General features: G+C 49.5%; 1 protein-coding gene across 3 annotated transcripts in view; it reads right to left on the minus strand.

The window, feature by feature from the left end:
• Positions 1 to 7,932, minus strand: part of Pcsk6 (proprotein convertase subtilisin/kexin type 6) — a 188,234-nt gene extending 180,302 nt beyond the window's left edge. For 2 of the 3 annotated variants that reach the window (XM_029479538.2, XM_021166292.2), the window contains exon 1: positions 7,234 to 7,548. In XM_029479538.2, the coding sequence (XP_029335398.1) occupies positions 7,234 to 7,506 (273 nt within the window). In that variant the 5' untranslated portion in view covers positions 7,507 to 7,548. Of the gene's footprint in view, positions 1 to 7,233; positions 7,549 to 7,910 lie in introns of those variants that run through there. The other variant, XM_021166293.3, reaches the window with a different exon arrangement.
• Between the last annotated feature and the right edge of the window lie 12,427 nt (positions 7,933 to 20,359).

Raw genomic sequence — 20,359 nt, forward strand, 5'->3', positions numbered from 1 at the left:
AACAAAAAAGTCTGTGCAGAGGCTCCAAGGCCCAAACAAGCTTCCCAGGACAGCAGGGGATTGCTAGACACTGAAAAAGAGTCTCTGACCAGCCGCTGTGTGGCCCGCTATGGCCACCCAACATGCAAGGCACACTGAGGTCTCAGTGTCTGCAGGCTCCCTTGCCCAGGGTCTACTGCTGTGTTTCTGACGTGCTCCCCGACGCCTGCCCGGGAAACACTTGAACAGTTCCAGCGAGCTGGTCAGCTGGCTAGCCGTTTAGGCCTCGTTCCATGTCTGCCTTTGGACATGGCCATTCGAGGTCTTCCTGTTCCATATGCTCTAGCCAGATCAGCTCTGGCCACTGCTCTCCACCTCAGTTCCAGTGAGTCAGAAGGGCAAGCTAGTCATTCAACACCCTGTCCACTTTGACTGTCTGAGTACAGGTGCCCACTGAGACGGTTCGACACAAGCCTCAAAATGCCAATCTTGTCTGTGTCCCCAGTACACATCCAGGACCTCTCCCCGGCCAGCTGTGCATAACAGCAAGACAGCCTCTGACCAAAAAAGGAGTCCTTAAGAACTAGGTCACAGATGATTGGCACTTTGGATTTCCCTTGTCCCCATCAGGCCCCGGTGCCTCAACTGGAATGAGTTCTGGCTCACTATTCTAACACCTGGTGAAGACCTCAGCTGGTGCCGGGAAGTGGTGGCGCACACCTTTAATTACAGCACTTGAGAGGCAGAGGCAAGCGGAGTTGAGTTCGAGGTCAACCTGGTCTACAGAGTGAGTTCCAGGACAGCCAAGGCTATACAGAGAAACCCTGTCTCGAGAAAAAAAAAAAAAAAAAAAAAAAAAGAAAAGAAAAAGAAAGAAAGAAAGACCTCAGCTGGCTCTTTTTGTGAGAACAAGCTGTCCACAGCGCAACTGTTTCCCTCTGCTAACAAATGGATTCCACAGGCTTACCTGAAATTCTAGGCCAGGGATGGCCTGCTCGACAGCTATTTTAAGGACGACTATTTAGGGCAAGTTCAAAATCATTTAAGGCTCTTAGATCTTTTAGAGCCCTGGCAGCCAGCCTGCTCTTTTATGTGCAAACTTAGAACTAACAAATTAGCTCAATACCCCAGGCAAAGCAAAAACACGAGGGAAGTACAGTGTCAGAGTGCCACCTTCCAGATAAACATCACTTCCAAGAGCTGCAGGTGCCTAGCTGCAGATCAGAGGGCGCACAGGGCGCACAGGATTGTGTTTCGTGCCCAGCCCATAAACAACTCGCCTTGTCTGGGGATCATGAGTATCAAAGGTAACCGAGTACATGTGCTGGAATGAGGGACCTTCTGCCAAGAGAGAGAACGAGGAAGAGAGGAGTGTGGTAAAGGGGACTGGCAATGGCGGGTGGGGGTCAGAGTGCTCGGTGCTTGGTGCCGCTCTGTCCAAACAGCCTGTGATCTATGGCCAGGCCTTCTGTTCACTATTTCCTTAACCAGTGGATGATCCCTTCTGGGTGGTTTTAAAGTGGGGGTTGTTTCTTCTTCTTCTTCTTCTTCTTCTTCTTCTTCTTGTTCTTCTTCTTCTTCTTCTTCTTCTTCTTCTTAGATTTTACTTATTTATTTTATGTACTTGAGTACACTGTAGCTGTTCAGATGGTTGTGAGCCTTCATGTGGTTGTGGGGAATTGAATTTTTAGGACCTCTGCTCGCTCCTGTCGGATGTGTTATTATACATAAGTACACTGTAGCTTCAGACGCTCCAGAAGAGGGCATCAGATCTCATTATGGGTGGTTGTGAGCCACCATGTGGTTGCTGGGATTGGAACTCAGGACCTTCAGAAGAGCAGTCAGTGCTCTTACCAAGCCTGGGGTTCTTAACCCAGGCCCAACAGCACTTTGGGTGCCCAGAGATGTGTTCCAGGAAATCCAAGAACACTGTGGCAAGTAGGTTTTTTTCCCCCTTTGATATTTTAAATGTAGATGTATATGTGGGCATGGATACATGTATGTGTGCATGCTACAGGCACACATGCAGAATCATATGTAATGTATTCTAACTTGAAGAAAAAATGTGAAAAGGCTGAATATAATTCATAGAGAAGCCAGATACATTTCTTTTAGTGCAGTTGTTCTTCATTACCCACAGGAGAAGGTTCTAGAATCCCCGCAGATATCACAAATGGGCCTTTGATAGGGTTTTTGTAAAGAACATCTTCCCTCACACTTTAGGTCATCAAGAGATTTCTTATGACACCTAATCCCATGTGGGCCTGTGCATGGAGTTGCTCCATATTGCTTAGGGAAGAACAAACGCACACAATGCCCGGGTCTGACACAGAAGCATTGCTTCCTGAGTAGTTTAACCCAGGAGAGTCACAAGAGGCCATATTTATGCACCTTGAGAATTAATGAAGGCGGCTGGAGAGATCCCTCGGTAATAAAGAGTTCTGCTTGCTTTCTCAAAGGACCAGGGTTCAGGCCCCAGCACCCACAAGGTGGCTCAAAACACCTGTAACTCCAGTTCCGGGGAACCCGACACCCTCCTTCTGACCTCCACAGGCTTCATGCACACATGTGTTGCACATACGTGCATGCAGGAGAAACACAAGCATAAAGCAAAACAATAAATCTTGAAAAATTAGGAAAATAAATTAAGGAAGCTGTAAGTCTTCCCCTTCCTAGGAGCTACTACAAACTAAATTTTGAAGGAGATCCTCACAGCCTAGGCTTCTAAATTTTTGCTGTACATATACTCGCCCATCAATAATATGCTATGCTTTGTTTTTAAAAGCGCACATGAATATTGTGCCTCTGAAGCTGCTTACTGAACTATGCACATATGTCTCTTCTTCATGTCTGTAACCATTGTCCAGTATGTCATGGTGTGTGCCTTCTGATTCACCTTTCACTCTTCCTCTGGTGGCTGCTTAGGCTGCTTCTCCTTTCATTTATGCAGTAAGTCTCAGTGGGCAATCTCCTCTGAGCCTCCTTGTTCATACAGCAAGTTGCTCGGGTTACAAGCCTTGCGATACAGTAGCTGGTGCAGCATGTCTCGCCATAGCACCAAAATGTTCTATAAAGTAGGTGCCAAGTTCAACCAGTAGCAACAAGAGGTCTCCCGGCTCCACATCCCTGCCAACACTTGATACTGACACTGTCTGGGGTTTGCCAATCAGATAGGTGTGAAATGGTGCCTCGATGTTGCCTTAGGGCAGCTCCCAGCCAGGCTAAGCATCTTCTCTTTATTGGCCATTTGGTGTCCTCTGTTCACACACGTTTCCCCTTTCCTGAGGAGCATTTATCTGTTTTCTCATTAATTTGTTTACTTTTTCTGCTATCTTCTCTAACTACTTTTCCTAGTCTACTGCTTTCTTAATACTCTCGGAGGACTGCCCTTCGCACAGAATCTTTCTTTTGCACCAGTGTGTTATTTATGAGCCCTAGCATTTACTCAAATTTTTAATTAAATATAAAAAACAGTAACACTAAGAGAAACCTCAGACCACCAGAATGAGAAGCAAAACCTACAGGCAGGCATATCTTAAGAGCCGGATGGCTGGAGCGGAGGCTAGCGGCTGCTTCTTTGGATTTCTAGACTAAGAAATTTTAAATAGTTACTACTGTCCCATTTTTAAATCCCAAATTCAAATCTATTTTGTTTAAGACATCCCCTCCTTTCCTGGCACCATAAGAGTAAGCCATTATACTTTTCTAAGAGTCTTATATGCACTCAGATCTTTAATCCCGTCTAGAATTTAACATATGTATTGTGAGCTAAGAGTCTAATTGTTTCTCCATGTGGACCGTCAGTTCTTCCAGAACCACTTATTAACTAAATGGCCCATCTTTTCTCATCCATCTGTAGCTCCTCGATTGGCACGCACAGGCTCCCACGCACCCTTGGCTTGGAGTCCACTCCACGGATGGGTGGAACCATCACTGAACCAGTGCCAGCCTGCTGTGATTCCCAACGCCCCTCTGGCTCTTCTTTCCCAGACTTCTCTGCGGGATTCTTGGACCTCACTATACCCTACAAACTCTATAGCTCATTTGTGGAGAACACATATAGTTCAATCCCATGGGGATTTATGAGATTACAGTGGATTAATGGATTCACTGGCGGGGGTGGGGGTGGGAATACTTTTATGGGGACTCTGGTCCAGTGGTACAGCATCAGCACCATCCGTTCCTTGGCTCCCCCAAATGAAAACATTTTTCCACTTTTCCATCCATTCTTCCCTTTCAATGACTCATCCCTAAGTACCTTACAGCTTTGATGCTGACATGAACTACAGTCACCTGTGTCTTCTAGCTGCTGAGCACACACAGGTGGTGAGTTCTCCAGCAGCCCGCTCAGCCCAACTCTCTTCTCATGAGTTCTCATGAGACTAATCTCTAGGTTCCCTTCCTTTATTCATATAGTTGTGGTTACTGTCAACAGCAGTATTTGACCCTTCCAAATTTTTACTTTTTAAAACTATTGGTTCATTTATTTACTTTGTGTGTGTTCAGATGTAAGCACACAAGTGTATGCCACAGCATACACGTGGAAATCAGAGGACAACTTTGGGAACTGGTCCTCTCCTTCCACCACGTGGGTCCCACGGATCAAGTTCAGGTCCTGAGACTTGAGAGTAACTTCCTTTACTCGCTGAGCCATCTCACTGGCCCGTGACTTTTATTTCTCGCTAAAAAGCAAACTTGTTGCTTTATCTGGAATGATGCCTGGGAGAGGGAAATGGCGCCTAGCTTGTCTTTATTAGATGCATACTGTCTAATGGAAAAGGACAGAGCCTGTATCAGACTGAAAGAGACCCAGAATTTGAAAAAGGTCAGTAATGGCTGCCCTGAGTTACCTGTGGATCATGTTAAATAAATAAATCAAGTCAGGTTATCAGTTGTATAAAAATAAAACAGTCAAGCAAGAATGTCACAGCACAGCCAGAAAGACGGACAAGAAAACCAAGCCTGTGACTCAGGCAGGTACAGAACAGAGCTCTAATTGCCCATTAAGGGTTTAGAAGAAACAGTCACACAAAGGCGGTCTCAGAGCAAGAGACAAAGCAGTTATCATAATGGCAGGGGTGACACACAGTTACCGTGTGAACACAAACAGCTCCCTCCCTTAACTCCCACCCACCCACCCCATTTACTCATCGATAAATCAAAACTAAAAACATCTACATCTTATTTATGAGTCACAAATTCTCCTGCTTGAAAACGGCAATAAGGTTTTTAAAGAGTTCTTGCCGAGTAGGTAGAGGCTGGAGAGCTCCAGGCCTTTTCCACATTAGCCGCACTTAAAGGCAGGGAAGGGAAAGCTGATCTGGGAATAAAGTGTGCTTGGAGACAGCTCTACCCACCTAAGTCATCTCGCAGCTCGGAAACGTCCCCCTCGCATCCCTCCCAGCACAAGGCCTACCAAGCTGAGTGACAGGCTGTGTGGAGTCTGGCTGCACTGTTCAGAGAGACCTTTGGGGCCACCCAAGAACGTCACAACAAGCCTAAAAAACCTTGCCCATAGGCAAAATCGGGAGCACAGACCTTGCTGGTGAACAGCTCAGTGAACTAGAGTAGATTCAAAGGCTAGCACATCCAGGAGGTGAGCAAGGTTATTCCAAGAATGTCAAAGGGAGAGCTAACTACGCCTCTCTGCCTCTTGCATGGTGGAGCAGAGTTCTTCTTCACCTCCTCTCTCCTCGCTTAATTACAGGGACCCAAATCCCAGGCACTTTGTAATTTACCACCCAGTTTAAGAATCACTTTTAGTTGAGACAAATTGCTGGGCCGCCTGGACAGAGCCAGGAAGAGTAGCAGGAGCTGGGAGTGCTAATCAAACAGGAGAGCTTTCTTCAGCCCAGACAATCAGCCCTGCAGCTTTGACAGCTACAGAGAGCAACGAAGCCAGGGCCACCAAAAGGCAAAATCTTAGCTCTTTGGATGTTTGAAGACACAAAAGCGGATTCTTTTCTTTTGGATAAACTCTGACCTGGAACTTCACAGAGCAGAATTTCCCCTTCCAGGAGGCCTTCCAATTCACGTCAAGTGCAGAAGCACACGTTTACTGGCTTCTGTCACAGATAATGATGAAACTAAATCTGTCTGCTATTTAACACTGTCTGCTACTGCAGTTTGAGTTACAAGGCCACCCTCCCTTCATTTCACTTGATCCTCCAGAGTGTGTAGTTTGTGGATCTGTTAAGGTGCTGAGAGCTCTCCTGGTGGGACTGCACATTTGAACCTGCTGAGGTCCCTCCACGGACCATAAGCTGGAATCAACCTGCCCCCATTGCCCCTCTGCGGGGCTGCAATATGGAAAGGCACACTGCATTGGCAGTCCTTGGGAGCTGCGCGGACCTAGTGCCCTATCTCGGCTTCTCTTGGTATAAATGACAGCCAGCTTATACCACCAGGGGCAAGAGAAAGGGCATTCCATGAGTAGTGCCTTGCTTCTGAACACTCCCGGCTCATCCCAACAACCTCAGGCAGTACAAAGTTGCCACCCTTACGGATGAGCAAGAAGTGACATGTCCAAGGTCATGCAGCTAGTGGGCAGACAGCTGCCTTTCCAGCTGCATCCAGAGCCCAAAGCAAAGCAATTCGTGTCTTTGCCTAGAGAGGTTTCAAGTGCAGAGTTCAGCCTACAACCAACCCGCAGCTTCTGGGTCCTGCTTGCACCCTGACCCAAACCTGACTTCTGGGCACAGGCACCAGCGCACCACGCAGAGGGAAAGCCAGTCCCTGAGTTGCCCGGGTCATGCTCACGTCGCCCAACCAGCGCCTGACTGCCTTGGCGCACGAACCGGAGCCCAGAGCCCCGGGCGACCCGTCGAGGGCAGAGTGGCCCGAGACGGAGCTAGGGCTCGAAGGCCATAGGGAAATAGGTACACGATGATGATGGCGCGGGTGGGCAGAGCGCAGCGACCCCTTAGGCGCCCACTCGAGCGCGGCTGGGCAGGTGTAGGCGCCCGACCTGGGCTTCCGAGGCCACACTTCCGAGTGCGAATGCTTAGCGACACCGCCTGGGGACCCACGGCCTCGGGCCCTCCCGCGTGACCGTCCACGCAACCTACCACATCCTTCCCACCGAGTGTCCCACGGCTCTCCCAGCGAGTCCCCGCCAGAAGCCCCCGCCGTCCCCAGCGGTGCGGGTCGCCTTCCCACGCGGCGCCGCTGGCCGCGGGCTTGGCAAGGCGCCCCCTCGCGCGTGGCCGCCGGCGGCCGGGAAAGTTTGGGGCGCGCGGGGCCGGCCGTACTCACCTGGCCCAAGTTGAGGTAGCCGTGCGCCGCAGCCACGCGGTCCGCCGCGCCGGGGCCGCCCAGCACTTGCACTGCCCAGTGGTTGGTGTAGACGGGGCGCGGCGGCGGCAGCGCGGAGCAGGCGGCGGGCAGCGCGAGCAGAAGCAGCCAACGCCAGGGGCGCAGCGCGAGCGGCGGGAGTCCGTGCCGGCCGGCGGCCCCTGCGCCCCGCGCGACATCGGCGGCCCGGGGCGGCGGCCGGGGCCCGGGCGCTGGCGGCGCGCGCGGAGGCATGGCAGCGGCAGGCTCGCGCGGCGCCCGAGCGGCGAGTGCGCCGGGGGGTGGGGAGCCGCCTTTTAAAGCCGCTCCGCGCCGGGGAAGCGCCGCCGCCGCGGGCGGGAGCCGGGGAGGAGGAGGCCGCCGCGGCGCGTTCCCGCCCGCGCGGCCCGGTGGCGCCCCTGGGCCCGCGCTCGTGCGGCAGTCTCCCGGCCCGCCAGCAGCCGGGGGCCGGCGTAGGGGAGGCTCGAGACTTCGGGTCTCTCGGGACACGGCGCTGCCCGGAGTGGCAGCCTCGGCTCCGCGCGTTCTGCTAGAAGCCGGGAGGGTTCTGGGCATCCCACGTGAGTTCCCCATATCCCGGAGGAGTTGACTTAGAGCGGCACCTTCCTACCGGTTGCGCCCCTGGAGGCTGAACTCACCTGCTGGGGTCCCCAAGGCTAGGCAGCCTTGCTCAACTTAGCTATGGGAGTGAACGTGCAAATGTGCAGGATCTTCAGGGGAAAATGATGCCAGGAAAACACTGGGGTGTCCCAGGATCTGGCCCAACCTCAAGACCACATTGCATGGGCAAAGGGCATGTGGCAAACTTAGCTGGAGTCTATGAGAGTATTGAGGACACAGCGTCCATACAGGGCTGAGGCTTTGCTAGGAAGGTTGTGCAGGTGAACTCCTTAGCTGACCACTTAGCATCTGTGTGATATTGGGCCCCTTTCTGTTCTGGCTGGGCCTGTAAGATGCGGATAACAGTAACATCTATCCATCCATCGGGCTGTTTTGAGGATGTCAGCTCTTCCTTTGCAATCAGCTGACAGTAATGTTTGTTTTGATGAGCCCAGGGCCCGCCACGTGCTTGGTATTCAGTAGATGGTGTACACTCTTAAAAGTACCCACTGAGCTAGGACCAGTCAGTGTGAATGTAAGTTGACTCATCCTCACCCCTCCCTCCCGGAACAGCCTGGAGAAACCGGGGACTCGTACATACTGTGAAGATGCAATGATGAGAGACTGGGATGGCTGCAAGCCTCGGAGGACCCATTGGTCCCAACTGGCCTCATACAGAAAGCAAACCTTCAGCCTGATTAATACAGGAAGGGGACCGGGAAACGAAGACAGCAAAACAGGACAGAGAAGGCCTTGAGTCACAAAAGAAACTATCTCACCAACGCTCAGGTTCCAAGAGCACCTAGCTCCCAGACTGGTACTGTATGGAATTCACTTGCCTGAGTCTATAGCCAGGCAGATCAGACAGACAGACATGCTAGGGGATACAGGACAGAGAGAGAGAGAGAGAGAGAGAGAGAGAGAGAACGCTACAGAGGACCAACTGAAGTCTTTCCCAACATCCCTCTCAGGAGTCCTTGGGTTTTTTATCTCAGATGATCCATCCTTTCTATAAGCATGAGTCACCTTAATGAAGGTAGAAGGAGAGGACAGTTGGTGGGGAGCCCAACCAGGACAAACCAAATTCATGCCAACAGGACTCCTACCACAAGTACCTTTTGTGTGCCTCTGTTATCCCTGGCCAAGGGGAGTCAGCTCTCTGGGCAGTAACTCAAGATCCCCTCTTTGTTGCAGAAGATGGGGCCCTGGGACAAGGCCTGGGTGCTCCCTGGTTCCCCCTGCCTGACAGAAAGATCTAAGGTCATCATACAAAGTGGCCAGCCCTAGAGAACACTACACTTACGTTGGGCAAAGACAGCATCCAGACCCTTCAGCCTGCCTCTGTTCGGTCAAGCAGAGAAGCTGATGGACAGAGGAGAGTGGAGGCGGGGGATTCAGTCTGTTCTGTTCCTTTCCAGCAGTCCACATGGACAATCTGAGTCCCCTTTCTGGCCTTTGTGGGCCAACCTGTCTTTGACTCATCCCAGATCCTGTGCTATACTTGAAGAGCATGACCTGTGTGAAGACCCTGCACAGTGCACATGCTCTAGATGATGTGGAGCACTTTATATCTTCCAAGAGGGTACCTACCCTGTTACAGCAGTTATCTTGACAGGCCGATATGTGGGTTTTCTGTAATAATTTGGTAGATGAAGGGATTCAGTCTACTGAACTGAGAGGAGGCTAAAACACATCTGAATTTTGTATTTGGAGGGGTCAGGATGTATTTTGTTAACAAGGCTGATCCACTGGGACTAAACCTCCTGCTTGTTGTAGACGTACCTGGGCCACAGAACGGCTGTAGGAAGACCAGCTTGCCAAAATGAACATCCTAAATCAAATTGCTGCCTGTGAGTTTCCAATTGATTTACGCGGTGGCAGGATTAACTCAATCACAAAAGTCCCAGCCCTCTGAGTTGAGATAGGATCTGTAATAAAACTTGCCTCGTCTTCCTGCAGAGAGGGGATTTCATTACTCACTCAGCCCCACTCTCCAGATGTCCAGATGGCCCTGAGGTGCACTCAGCTCCCAGGCTGGGAGTGAGTGTGTGTATGGGGGGCCGGAGTGTGCTTCTTCCCTAGATTGAGGTCGGCCAGGCTGGGCAGGAACAGGACAGGGACTGGAAAGGTGATTGGAGGTGGCCTTGTCTCAGAAGTTAGAAAATATCATCCAGAGATGCTTTTAATGACATCTTCCCAAACAGAAGAAAAGATGTTAAGATGTGTTAATGGAATTGTATTCTTATGCCTACCCCTGGTCCCTGTACAGCAAGAGCAGGGCTGCCTAGTTGGGCCACAGTGTGCCCCTAATTCAAGGCTTCTGTTGCAGTTATTCATGTGCTTGTCTCATTTGGTCCTCGAAAACAGGACATGTGCCTGTCCATTGTCATATCTCCTATCATGGCAATAGCATATCCTTAATGTTATGTACTCTAAATATGTATTTCTTTTTTTTTTTTTTTTTTTTTTTTTGGTTTTTGGTTTTTCGAGACAGGGTTTCTCTGTGTAGCCCTGGCTGTCCTGGCACTCACTTTGTAGACCAGGCTGACCTCGAACTCAGAAATCCACCTGCCTCTGCCTCCCGAGTGCTGGGATTAAAGGCGTGCGCCACCACGCTCGGCTTTAAATATGTATTTCTTGAACAAATTTTTCACCTCTGTAAAAGAAATTATAAAAACTTGAACTCGGTGATGATTTATATATCATATATATTGAATTATGTTGTACATGCATGTGGGTGTGTACTGCACAGGCTCTTGGGACTCACAATTATCTTCATTTAAGTGATAGAAACTTGACTGCAGAGTTGTACCTTTGTGAGTATGCTAGGCTCTACAGGACAGAATGATAGCTCTGTGTCGCACGGGCAGAGCCTTCAGGGGACTGGAGAAGACTGAGCACTCAGCCCACAGGTTGGAGCATCCATTTGTGTGTGATCTCAGACAAGTTGTTTCGGTTTCCTCTGCTGTAAGTGGCAGTGACACTGTTATCCCTGTGGAGGGCGCTGTGAGGATGACAGGAGCTAGTTGGTGTCCTCTCTGGAGTACCTAGCACCCAGTGAGTGCTTTATACTTAACTGGGCTGATGACTGTGCTCTGCTGGGTGCCAGACCCTCCACAGCGGGGCATGGAGGTTGGCATTGCTGTGTTTCCCTGTGTGAGGAGGCTCAGGGCAAGGAAGTGAACCATCTATATCAAAGCTCAGTTTGCATTCTCTTCCTTTGGAACCAGGAAGACAGCTCATGATTGAGGCTCTGCTGTCACCACTAGTTGGGACTGAAACTGAGTTTCTCCAGAGAGGGTTTGGACCTGGGGCCACTAGCTCCCGAGGCCCCTTGAGGACCTGCTCTGCAGTGTGACCTCAGGCTGAAAACCTTAGGGTTGACCCAGCACATTTCTCCCTTTATTTCTCTCTATCAGGACCAATGAAGAGAGGATTCAGGGTTCTTATGCATAGTGGTTTTTCCCTCTGTTTTCTTCCACACTAACAATGTAGCTTTTGCATTGTTTTCTGTAATACTCCACCTGGGACATTTTAAAAAGAATATTTATTTTATTTAAATTATGTGATATATGCATATGGGCGTGTGCACCCACTTTTGTGGGTACCTATGGAGGCCATGGAATCCCTGGCACTGGACTTACAGGTGGTTGTGAGCCTCCTAACATGAATGCTGGGAATCAAACTCCTATTTTATTTTATTTTATTTTATTTTATTTTTACAAGAGCAGGAACCTCTCTGACTGTTGAGCTACCTCACCAGCTCCTGACATCTTTCCTAACACCTAGAGCCAGGGGAGGTGGTTTGGGGGGGGGGGGTTTAATCAATGAAGTGCTTGCTGTGCAAGTATGAAGACCTGGCTTGTATCCTTGGCAGCACTCAACTGTTACTCCTGCAGGGATCCTCTGGTTCCTGACATCTGGTCAGCCTAGCGGAATTGGTGAGCTCCTAGTTCAGTAGAGACCGTGTCTCAAAACATCAGGTGGAGAGCAATTGTGGGAAACCCTGTGAGCCTCTGGTCTCTACACGTGTGTCCACATATGCATGAACATTTGCACACACACACATACAAAACGACAACTATAATACATTAAATCGTGCTATAACAATAATGTAACAATAATACATTAAATCTCTCTCTTCTGATGGAGAACATGTAAGATTGAAGGTGTTTGGTGTTTGTGCCTTTAAGACACAGCTCAGTAAAGAAACCTGTTGGACTGCCCCAAATGTACTGGCCTTTCCCTCCTCCTTATGGTACCTGTCGACATCCACAGAGCTTTGATCTCCCTTCTTGCTTGTTTTGTTTTCCATCAAAATTGATTGTGAGTATTATGCAGAGTGAAGGCTCCCTTTGAACTGGTTTTAATTGTCAAATGCTGCCTGTTAATGTCTCTATTAGGAGAGCACCGGGTTGCTTCAGGCTGCTCTGTGTTCCAAGGTGAAATAGATACCTAGTGGGGCTTAAAAACCTCCCAACAAACTGTACTTTTTTGAGATGAGATAAATGTCAAAGGTCTCCACTATGGAGCACTGATATGACTTCAGGAAGGGACCTGAGACATGAGAGTAAATCTCTGCTCTCCCTGCCCCCCAAGGCCCAAAGTTTTGCCTAGCCACATGTGTTTCTTCTCGCTCCCTTCCATTCCCTGAGAATCCTACCGCGAGCTCCCCCTTGTTGGATGAGATTAAAGTTCTTTCCCTCACAGTTCCTCCTCCTCTGCCTCGCCGTCTAGGCTCAGTGTCCCTCATCCATAGACCTCTTTTGGACCAGCAGACACAGACAGCTCCTGAGTCAACTTCTGCCTCCAATTTGATTCTCCCTTTGTATCTGCACCCTAGATTTCTTAAAGACAAGCCTCCTGAAAACAGCCTTCCCTGCCACACAGTTATCCTGGGCCCCTAAGCTAGTATCCTGGGTTTTCTTTCATAATCTCACATAGAAGCTGAGTGTCAAAAACAAAACAAAACAAAACAAAAAACTTATAGTCTATGAAGCCCTTCTGTAGTGTGTGAGACTCTGTAGTGTGTTCCATTTTTTGCCTTGAAGGAGTTCCTAAGCTCAGAGCTACACAGGACTGAATGTTACAATGTTGATATCCCTGCTTCTGAAGCAATCAGGATGCCTTTGGTTACAAAATCCTTGAATGACCAAGGAAAGAAGATATCTCACTCTTGAACTGACAGACAGGCAACTTGGAGCCTTGGTGATACAGAAACTGGCAACGACTTTGATATACTTAACCTAGCTTTGTCCTTTGGTGCCTAAGTGACTGCTACAGACTGGCTCATCCTTCCCTCTCACAGCCTCCAAGGGAGGAAGGCAGGCATAGCTTCCTGCCTCTTGAAGGCTTCTCATCTCCTTGTGGAACTGAATTCCCAGCCCATTTCCCCTTGGGTGCCACTGGGCAAGCCTGAGTTTCCGACTCTCCTTCTGCAGCCTGGTTTCCTAGGTTGCTGTGACTGATTGATCATCCTGGGTTTTCTCTTGGAGGGGCATCCTTCACCCTGCAGCATGTTGCTGCCCTAGATTGAGCAAAAGAAAATTTAAGTCAGCAAGAGGTAACAGCAGCCTGAAGGTGGCTGTGGACCCAGCCTGTCTTCCATCTCCCCGATGTTTCTTTTGTGTCCCCTTCTAGATTCTGCTCAGCAAACAACAGACTCCAGCAAATGTTTATTGAAAGGTAGAGAGGGAAAGAAGGAGTCTGTAGAAAGAGAACAAGGGGGTGAGGGTAGGGATTAAAAGAGGAGGAGCCAGGCTTAAATGTTATTAAAATAAAACACTGCCGAAACAGCACCACAGATCCAAAGTAAACAGCTTTGACCTTCTCCGAGTGCCCCCAAACCTACCTTTAGCCAAGTGAGGATCTAGCTGTATTTACACAAGACCAGCTATGGGAAGTACCCCTGTTCCTCTGTAGAGTAGTCCTAGATTCCAGAATGGGTTCCCAGTTGTTGGCTGTGTATTTTCCCAGGTAAATGTAACTTCAGAACTCAGTGGAAGGGCCTTCGCCCTACAAAGGATGCCCTAACCCTTCAGCATCCACTCTCTGCTTCTTCTGAACTGTATAGCTTCCAGGCTTCTGGAAAAAGAATCACCTGTCTGCTCTCCACTTGCCTGCAACCCTGTGACAGCCTTGCATCTATCAGGGAGCTGAAGGGCAGGTGGGGAGGAACCAAAACCACCCTGACAGGTCTCACCTGCCATTCATCCTTACACACCTACAGTGACACCCAGAGCTGGCTCTCCTGCTGCTGCTGCTGATTCAGTTCCTCCAGCACCACACCTCCACTCCCAACTGAACATCCTTATTTCCATCTTTCTCAGAAGACAAGCCCCTGCCTCAGGCTCTGGCTTCCTAACAGTGTTGTAGGAGTTCGTGTGGGTTCTTGAGCCTCCCCCACACCTCCCACCCCGTGCTGCTCTGGATTCAAGTCCTATCCCTGTCAAGGACATACCTTCATTATTGTCAAAACTTCTGCTAGATTATTTTATGCACCCATCGGCATCTATTGACAATAGTTCTTTCTGGCTACCTCCTGTTCTTTCTCTTCTCTTTATGTAAACATTCCGGAAGACAGCACCTTACTCACTGGTCAGCATGTCCCCTGCTCTGACTTAAACCTGCTTGCATTATACCCCACCCTCAGAGCTGAGCTGTGAACACCCATCACCAGCAGCCTCTGTTGTAATAAATCCTCTGTGTGTGTGTGTGTGTGTGTGTAGTGTGCATAAGTGCATAAAGTCAAAGGAAAAATTACTGGAGGCTTGCTTTCTTTCTCTCTCTCTTTCTTTCTTTCTTTCTTTCTTTCTTTCTTTCTTTCTTTCTTTCTTCTCCTTTTACCACGTGGTTTTTGGGGATTGAACTCAGGCCACCAGACCTAGTGCCCAGCACCTTCACAGGCTGAGCCACCTCACTGGCCCCATTCCTCATCTTAGAAGCCTAATCCTCATAGGACTTTCTGGCATCCTCATCTGCTCAGTCACATCTCCTGACTCTCCTCCTATGTTACAACTCCAAGGTCAGGTCCTCACCGGCACAGGCTGGCTCCAAGCCCTGGTTCTGGGTTGTCTTTCTGTACTGTCACTCCTCCAGGGATCCCTCTTTCTGGTGACTTTTGAAATCAATTTCATGCAAGTGACTCCAGGTGACAAACACCTTCTCCTCCATTTGGATGCTGAAAGCTTGTCAGGAAACTTCCCCCTCAACATTCCACTTCAGCTTGGGTATGGCTGACTGTGTCTCCAGAGGTTCCTGTGTTGAAGTTTAATCCCCACCATGAGGCATTGGGAGTGTGGAAGCTCCTGGTGCTCAGAGGGCCTCTGGGAGCTGATGAGGATTAGATAAAGTCATCAGGGCAGAGACTTTCATTGAATCTGATGGCTTTATTAGAGGGGGAAAAACGGAAAAGGCATGGACCCATACATACACGTGCCTTCCTTTGCCATATGATACCTTGCACCACTTTGGGATTTTTTTCAGATGCACCTGGAGAACCATAAGCCAAAGCAAATCTCTTTTCTTTTTAAGGCATCTCAGCCTCAGGTAGTTCGTTACAGTAATGCAGCATACACTCATATACACCTCTGCTGCAGTTACAGCAGATGCCAGCTCTGTCCTTTTGCTCATCAGACCTAAGACTGGGATTACCTTTCACCCTTCCACTTACTCCCATATCTACAATATCAGTAAGCCTGGTTGTTGCCACATTGCATAGCCTCTTAGAATGACTGGTCCTCACCACACCTTGTTATCCCTTTGGTCAGGTCTCCTCACTTCCCAGTGGCTCCTAAATGGCTTCCCTAGTGTACCTACTTCAGTGTGGAGAACTATGTGTAATGGAACTCACCCACAGCTTTCAGTCTCATAGAGAGAAATCTAGTCCCCAAAGGGCCATATGCCCCGCCCCCAATTCAGAGCGGAGCCTATCAATTCACAGAGAGCACTGAACTGGATGGGTCAAGGTTCTCAGAGGAAGTAGTTTTCAAGCTGAGCTTGAAGAAATAAACAGTTAACTATGCGCATCAGTGATCCACCAGTCGGGTCTCAGCGAGGAAGCAAACAAAATCACATTAAATATTTCTGTGGGGGATATGGCTTGGGTAATGGAGGAGCAATCGAGGGACAACAGTTTCTCCAGTCCCTGTCAGTGGCCAGGAAGAGCATTTCAAAGTGGACTAGCATGTGCCAAGGCCCTGGGCTAGAGGAAGCTTAGTGTGTGTGTGCTAGCTAGAGGAGAGGGAGGAAGGGGCAAGAACACTGATAGTTCAAGGAGGATCATGGGAGAGGAAATAAAGACAGCTCCATCAGCTTTGGGAAGAACTTGGACTTGATCAGGAGAAGAATAGAAAGCCAAGGAGGGACACACCTGTGCTCCAACCAGTCTGGCCTCCGTGGCTCCCACACCCACACTAATACATTCTCTCTGACATCAGGAGGCCATGCCTCTTTCCCTACACTGTCAGTTCCCTACTCTAATCTGCTGACTATCCCCTCAAACTTGGAGCCATCTGTGCCATCCTCCTTACCCCACCCAGACTCCATGGGGCCTGAGTGCTCCCTGTGGCATTTACAGTAGTGTCCTCTATCCCAGGACCCAGGGTAGTCTCTGCTAAGCTGCTCTTCCCTCATCAGTCAGCCCTATCCCACCCAGCTCCTCTCCATACAGATTTAGCTAGCTCCATAGCTTGCAAAGTGTCTCACTGTTGAGGGTAGAACACAAGCCTCCTACATACTAGAGAAGGGTTCAACTATTGGCCAGTAGATACTACAAACAGGTCTGCTCTTGATTTCTTTGAACAGGAAGAATGCTCCAACTACCACTCATCAGCCCCCATATCTAGCTGTTCCCCAGGGTCTCCATTCTCAGGTGCTCTATCTGGACTTCCTGGCCAGCAGGGCAGAGCCCAGACACAAGTATTTTAGCACCATTCTTCTTGGTGTTCCTGTTCCATCACACAGGATACATGGCTATTCTAAAGGCAGTGGCCTTCAGGCCTAGATATTCTGACCTTCATTCCATACCACATACCTTTCTCTGTGTCTCTCTGTACACTGTAGGGAGTCTCTGACTCATGGTGTGTGTTGGGGGTCCCAGGTGCTGCTCCTCATCTCAAGGTCCTCTCTGTACCAATGCCACATCCCCATCTTCTCACTGGCAAACCTCAGACATAGCAATCTTACTCCATCCCTGCTCAATAAGGCAAATCTTCTGAGCTAATATTTTCTGACACAGTGGCCTCTATTAGGGCCACTGGGCAAATTGGTCAAGGTGAAGCACCAGGCAGTGGGAGCACCCCACAGTGGGAGCACCATAGGCAGAGGTCCTGGGGCAGCAGGAGGCTGGGTACCGTGAAATCTAGAAGTGAAGCAGAAGGTCAGAGACACTGATAGGGAAGAGCGGGTAGTGTGGAGGGATGTAGAAAAGAGCCCAACAGCCTTTCACAAGATCTTAGTGCTCCCGGTGGTCCATACACTGTGACCTAAATCAAGGTCTTCAATCCTAAATGCCATTCCTTCTCTGTCTTCTTTTCATCAGGGTTGGAAACAAAGTCTTCCTGTTCAAAGAAATCAAGAGCAAACCTGTTTGGAGCTAGGGATGCTGGCCAATAGTTGAGCCCTTCTCTAGCATGCAGGATGCTTGAGATTTCTCCTAAACCATGAGAAAAAGAAGGGAGGGAGGGAGGGAGGGAGGGAGGGAGGGAGGGAGGGAGGGAGGGAGGGAGGGAGCAGAGGCTGGAGATAGCTCAGTGGTTAAGAGCAGCCACCACTCTTGCTGAGGACCCAAGTTTGGTTCCTGAAACCCATGTCAGGGGGTTCATCCCTGTCTGTAACTCCAGCTCCAGGGGGTGTGACACCCTTTTCTGACCTTTACAGGCAACTTCATTCATGTCACACACACACATGCACACACACACACACATGCACGCACACACATGCACAGGTATACACACACACATACACACACACTTTAAAAACAGAATCTTTTAGAAGGAAGGAAGAACATATGGAAGGAAGGATGGACAATGTATGGGCCGGCCTTGTTTATAGGAACCAAGGAAACAGCAGCATCCTCTAGCAACACAGATAGTCTTCACTGTGCTGTCTTGATTTTTTTCTGAGGCCTCTGGGCCCTAGGGTAGCAGAGGTTATAGAAGCACAAAGGGGATTGATGACATGCTCAAGGGTTATATAAATAAGGGCCCATTGGTGAAGGGATGTCTGTTTCCAAGAGACAGGAATAGAGAAAGGTACATAGCTTTGCACAGGAGATTAACTCCCTGTAGTATTACCCTCGGGGCGCATCTTGACTGGATCCAGCCATCACTTGCTGGCAGTAACCTTGAACACAATACTTAACCTTCCCGGCCTCGGTTTCCTTTGCTGTAGGCGAGAGCAATAATGGTACCTCCTGGTAGAGAGTGAGGTGGCCTTGAAGGACCCAGGGGTAACACACAGCCTGTAGATTGGCGGTGAACCTCCTCAGAAGTGCATTATTGGTTTGACAAGGGCTGTGGTGACAATAGAAGCAGGAGTCACGTGACTGGTGTGATGCTTGACCGGTAGGGATGGGGAGGGGCACCTAATGATGAGAGAGTTCTGCTGGGTTCCTCTGAGGTTTCCCTATGTCCCAAGTGCTTCCTGACAGCATGCATCATGCTTACATCTTTACACAGGAATCAGAGCTTCCAAATACCCTGAAGGCTTTTTATATGCTCCTCCTATTTATAGTCTGGCTCCCCCACTCCCCAGCCCAGCCCCAGTCATTCCCACAAAGCTCACTAGCAGAATAAGAGTCTGGGCCCCCAGCAAGCACTTCATCTGACACCTAGATGACGAAGCACCTAGATGCTGGGGACACCTAGATGTCCTCAACCCCTTGCAGCTCCTGCCATAGGGAGCTTCAGGGTTGCCTGTCACCGTGTCGACTTCCTACCTCAGAGGATCCCCTGCACCGCTGATGCTTCCGGTCATTTTATAATGTCACCTTCCAAAGGTTGAGAATGTGGTAACCCAGACGTTCCCTTGGACCCATGTGTGGAACAGTTCTTTCTTTCTTCTCCCATGCAAGAAAATCAATCTTCCATGGAAAACAAGCCACACATATCATTGTGCTTCCTCTGAGTGCAGCCAGTCACAGGTGGTCACAATCACCGAGGAGAAAAGCAGATGCATTGGGAGGGAAAGTTAGAACCATCTAACTCCCAGCTGGCTCCCTGAGGACCAGCTGAAGCCTCACTAGGTATAAGACCACATGACAGGTTTGATGGTTTAAGTAGTATAGGGTTGCCCAGTCACAAGATGAGGGGCAAAGTCAAAATGTGATGGTGGTAAAAAATGGTGCAGTTGACCAGTCTTTCATCCCTGCTCCGCCATCTCATCACTGTGTGGCCTTGGAGGGGTCAGTTAACCACTTTGGGCCTCAGTTCTCCCAAATGAGCAAAGTAATATTTGTGTCCGCTACCAATGAATTCGTATGGAGCACTCATGACTTGTGCCTGGCTCTTGATACCAATGGGTAGGAGACCCTTATCAAAAAGGCAGACATTCAGCCGGGCGTGGTGGCGCACGCCTTTAATCCCAGCACTCGGGAGGCAGAGGCAGGCGGATTTCTGAGTTCGAGGCCAGCCTGGTCTACAAAGTGAGCTCCAGGACAGCCAGGGCTACACAGAGAAACCCTGTCTCGAAAAACCAAAAAAAAAAAAAAAAAAAAAAAAAAAAAAAAGGCAGACATTTTGCAGTATCTTGTTACTATCAGTAACATGGATGGTTCTAGAAGTGTCTGTGGGTGTGCTGTTGTGTTAGGGTGCAGCTGGGCTGTCCAACCTCACCAGAGCTTTGCACCTCTCCCATGAGAGACTCTCAGTCCACCTCCTCCCTCCCCCTCCCCCCTTGGAATCCCACAGCATCCGGAGGTGTGGCTGGTGGACGGCGAGTCACCTTATTTAAGAACTAACTTCATTCATCTCTTCTGTTTGATCTCTTAAGCACAGAAGAAGGACCTCACCTCTGTTGGGTTCAATGAGAATGGTCCCAGTGGGCTCACCTGTTTGTTTGCTTGGTCCCTGTTGGTGAAACTGTTTGGGATGGATTAGGAGGTGTGGCCCTGTTGGAGGAGGTGTGCTAGTGGGGTTAGGCTTTGAGGTTTCAGAAGCCCACACCATTGGTAGTGACCTCTTCTCTCTCTCTCTCTCTCTCTCTCTCTCTCTCTCTCTCTCTGTGTGTGTGTGTGTGTGTGTGTGTGTCTGTCTGTCTGTCTGTCTGTCTGTCTGTCTGTCTGTCTGTCTCTGCTCCATGCCTGCCTGTCTGCTACCATGCTCTCTACCCTGATGGTCATGGATTCTAACTAAAGCCCCTGAAACTCTTAAGTCCCAATGAACTAACTCTTCCTTCAGTAAGTTGTCTCTTCACAGCAATCGAAAGATTAACTAAGACATTACAGAAGAGCACCACTCCCCTTAGCTGGTTAAGGGGATCCTAAGTT

This window comes from Mus caroli, unplaced genomic scaffold, assembly GCF_978045245.1.
Source record: "Mus caroli unplaced genomic scaffold, Mus_caroli_1 scaffold_8, whole genome shotgun sequence".
Classification (NCBI taxonomy): domain Eukaryota; kingdom Metazoa; phylum Chordata; class Mammalia; order Rodentia; family Muridae; genus Mus; species Mus caroli.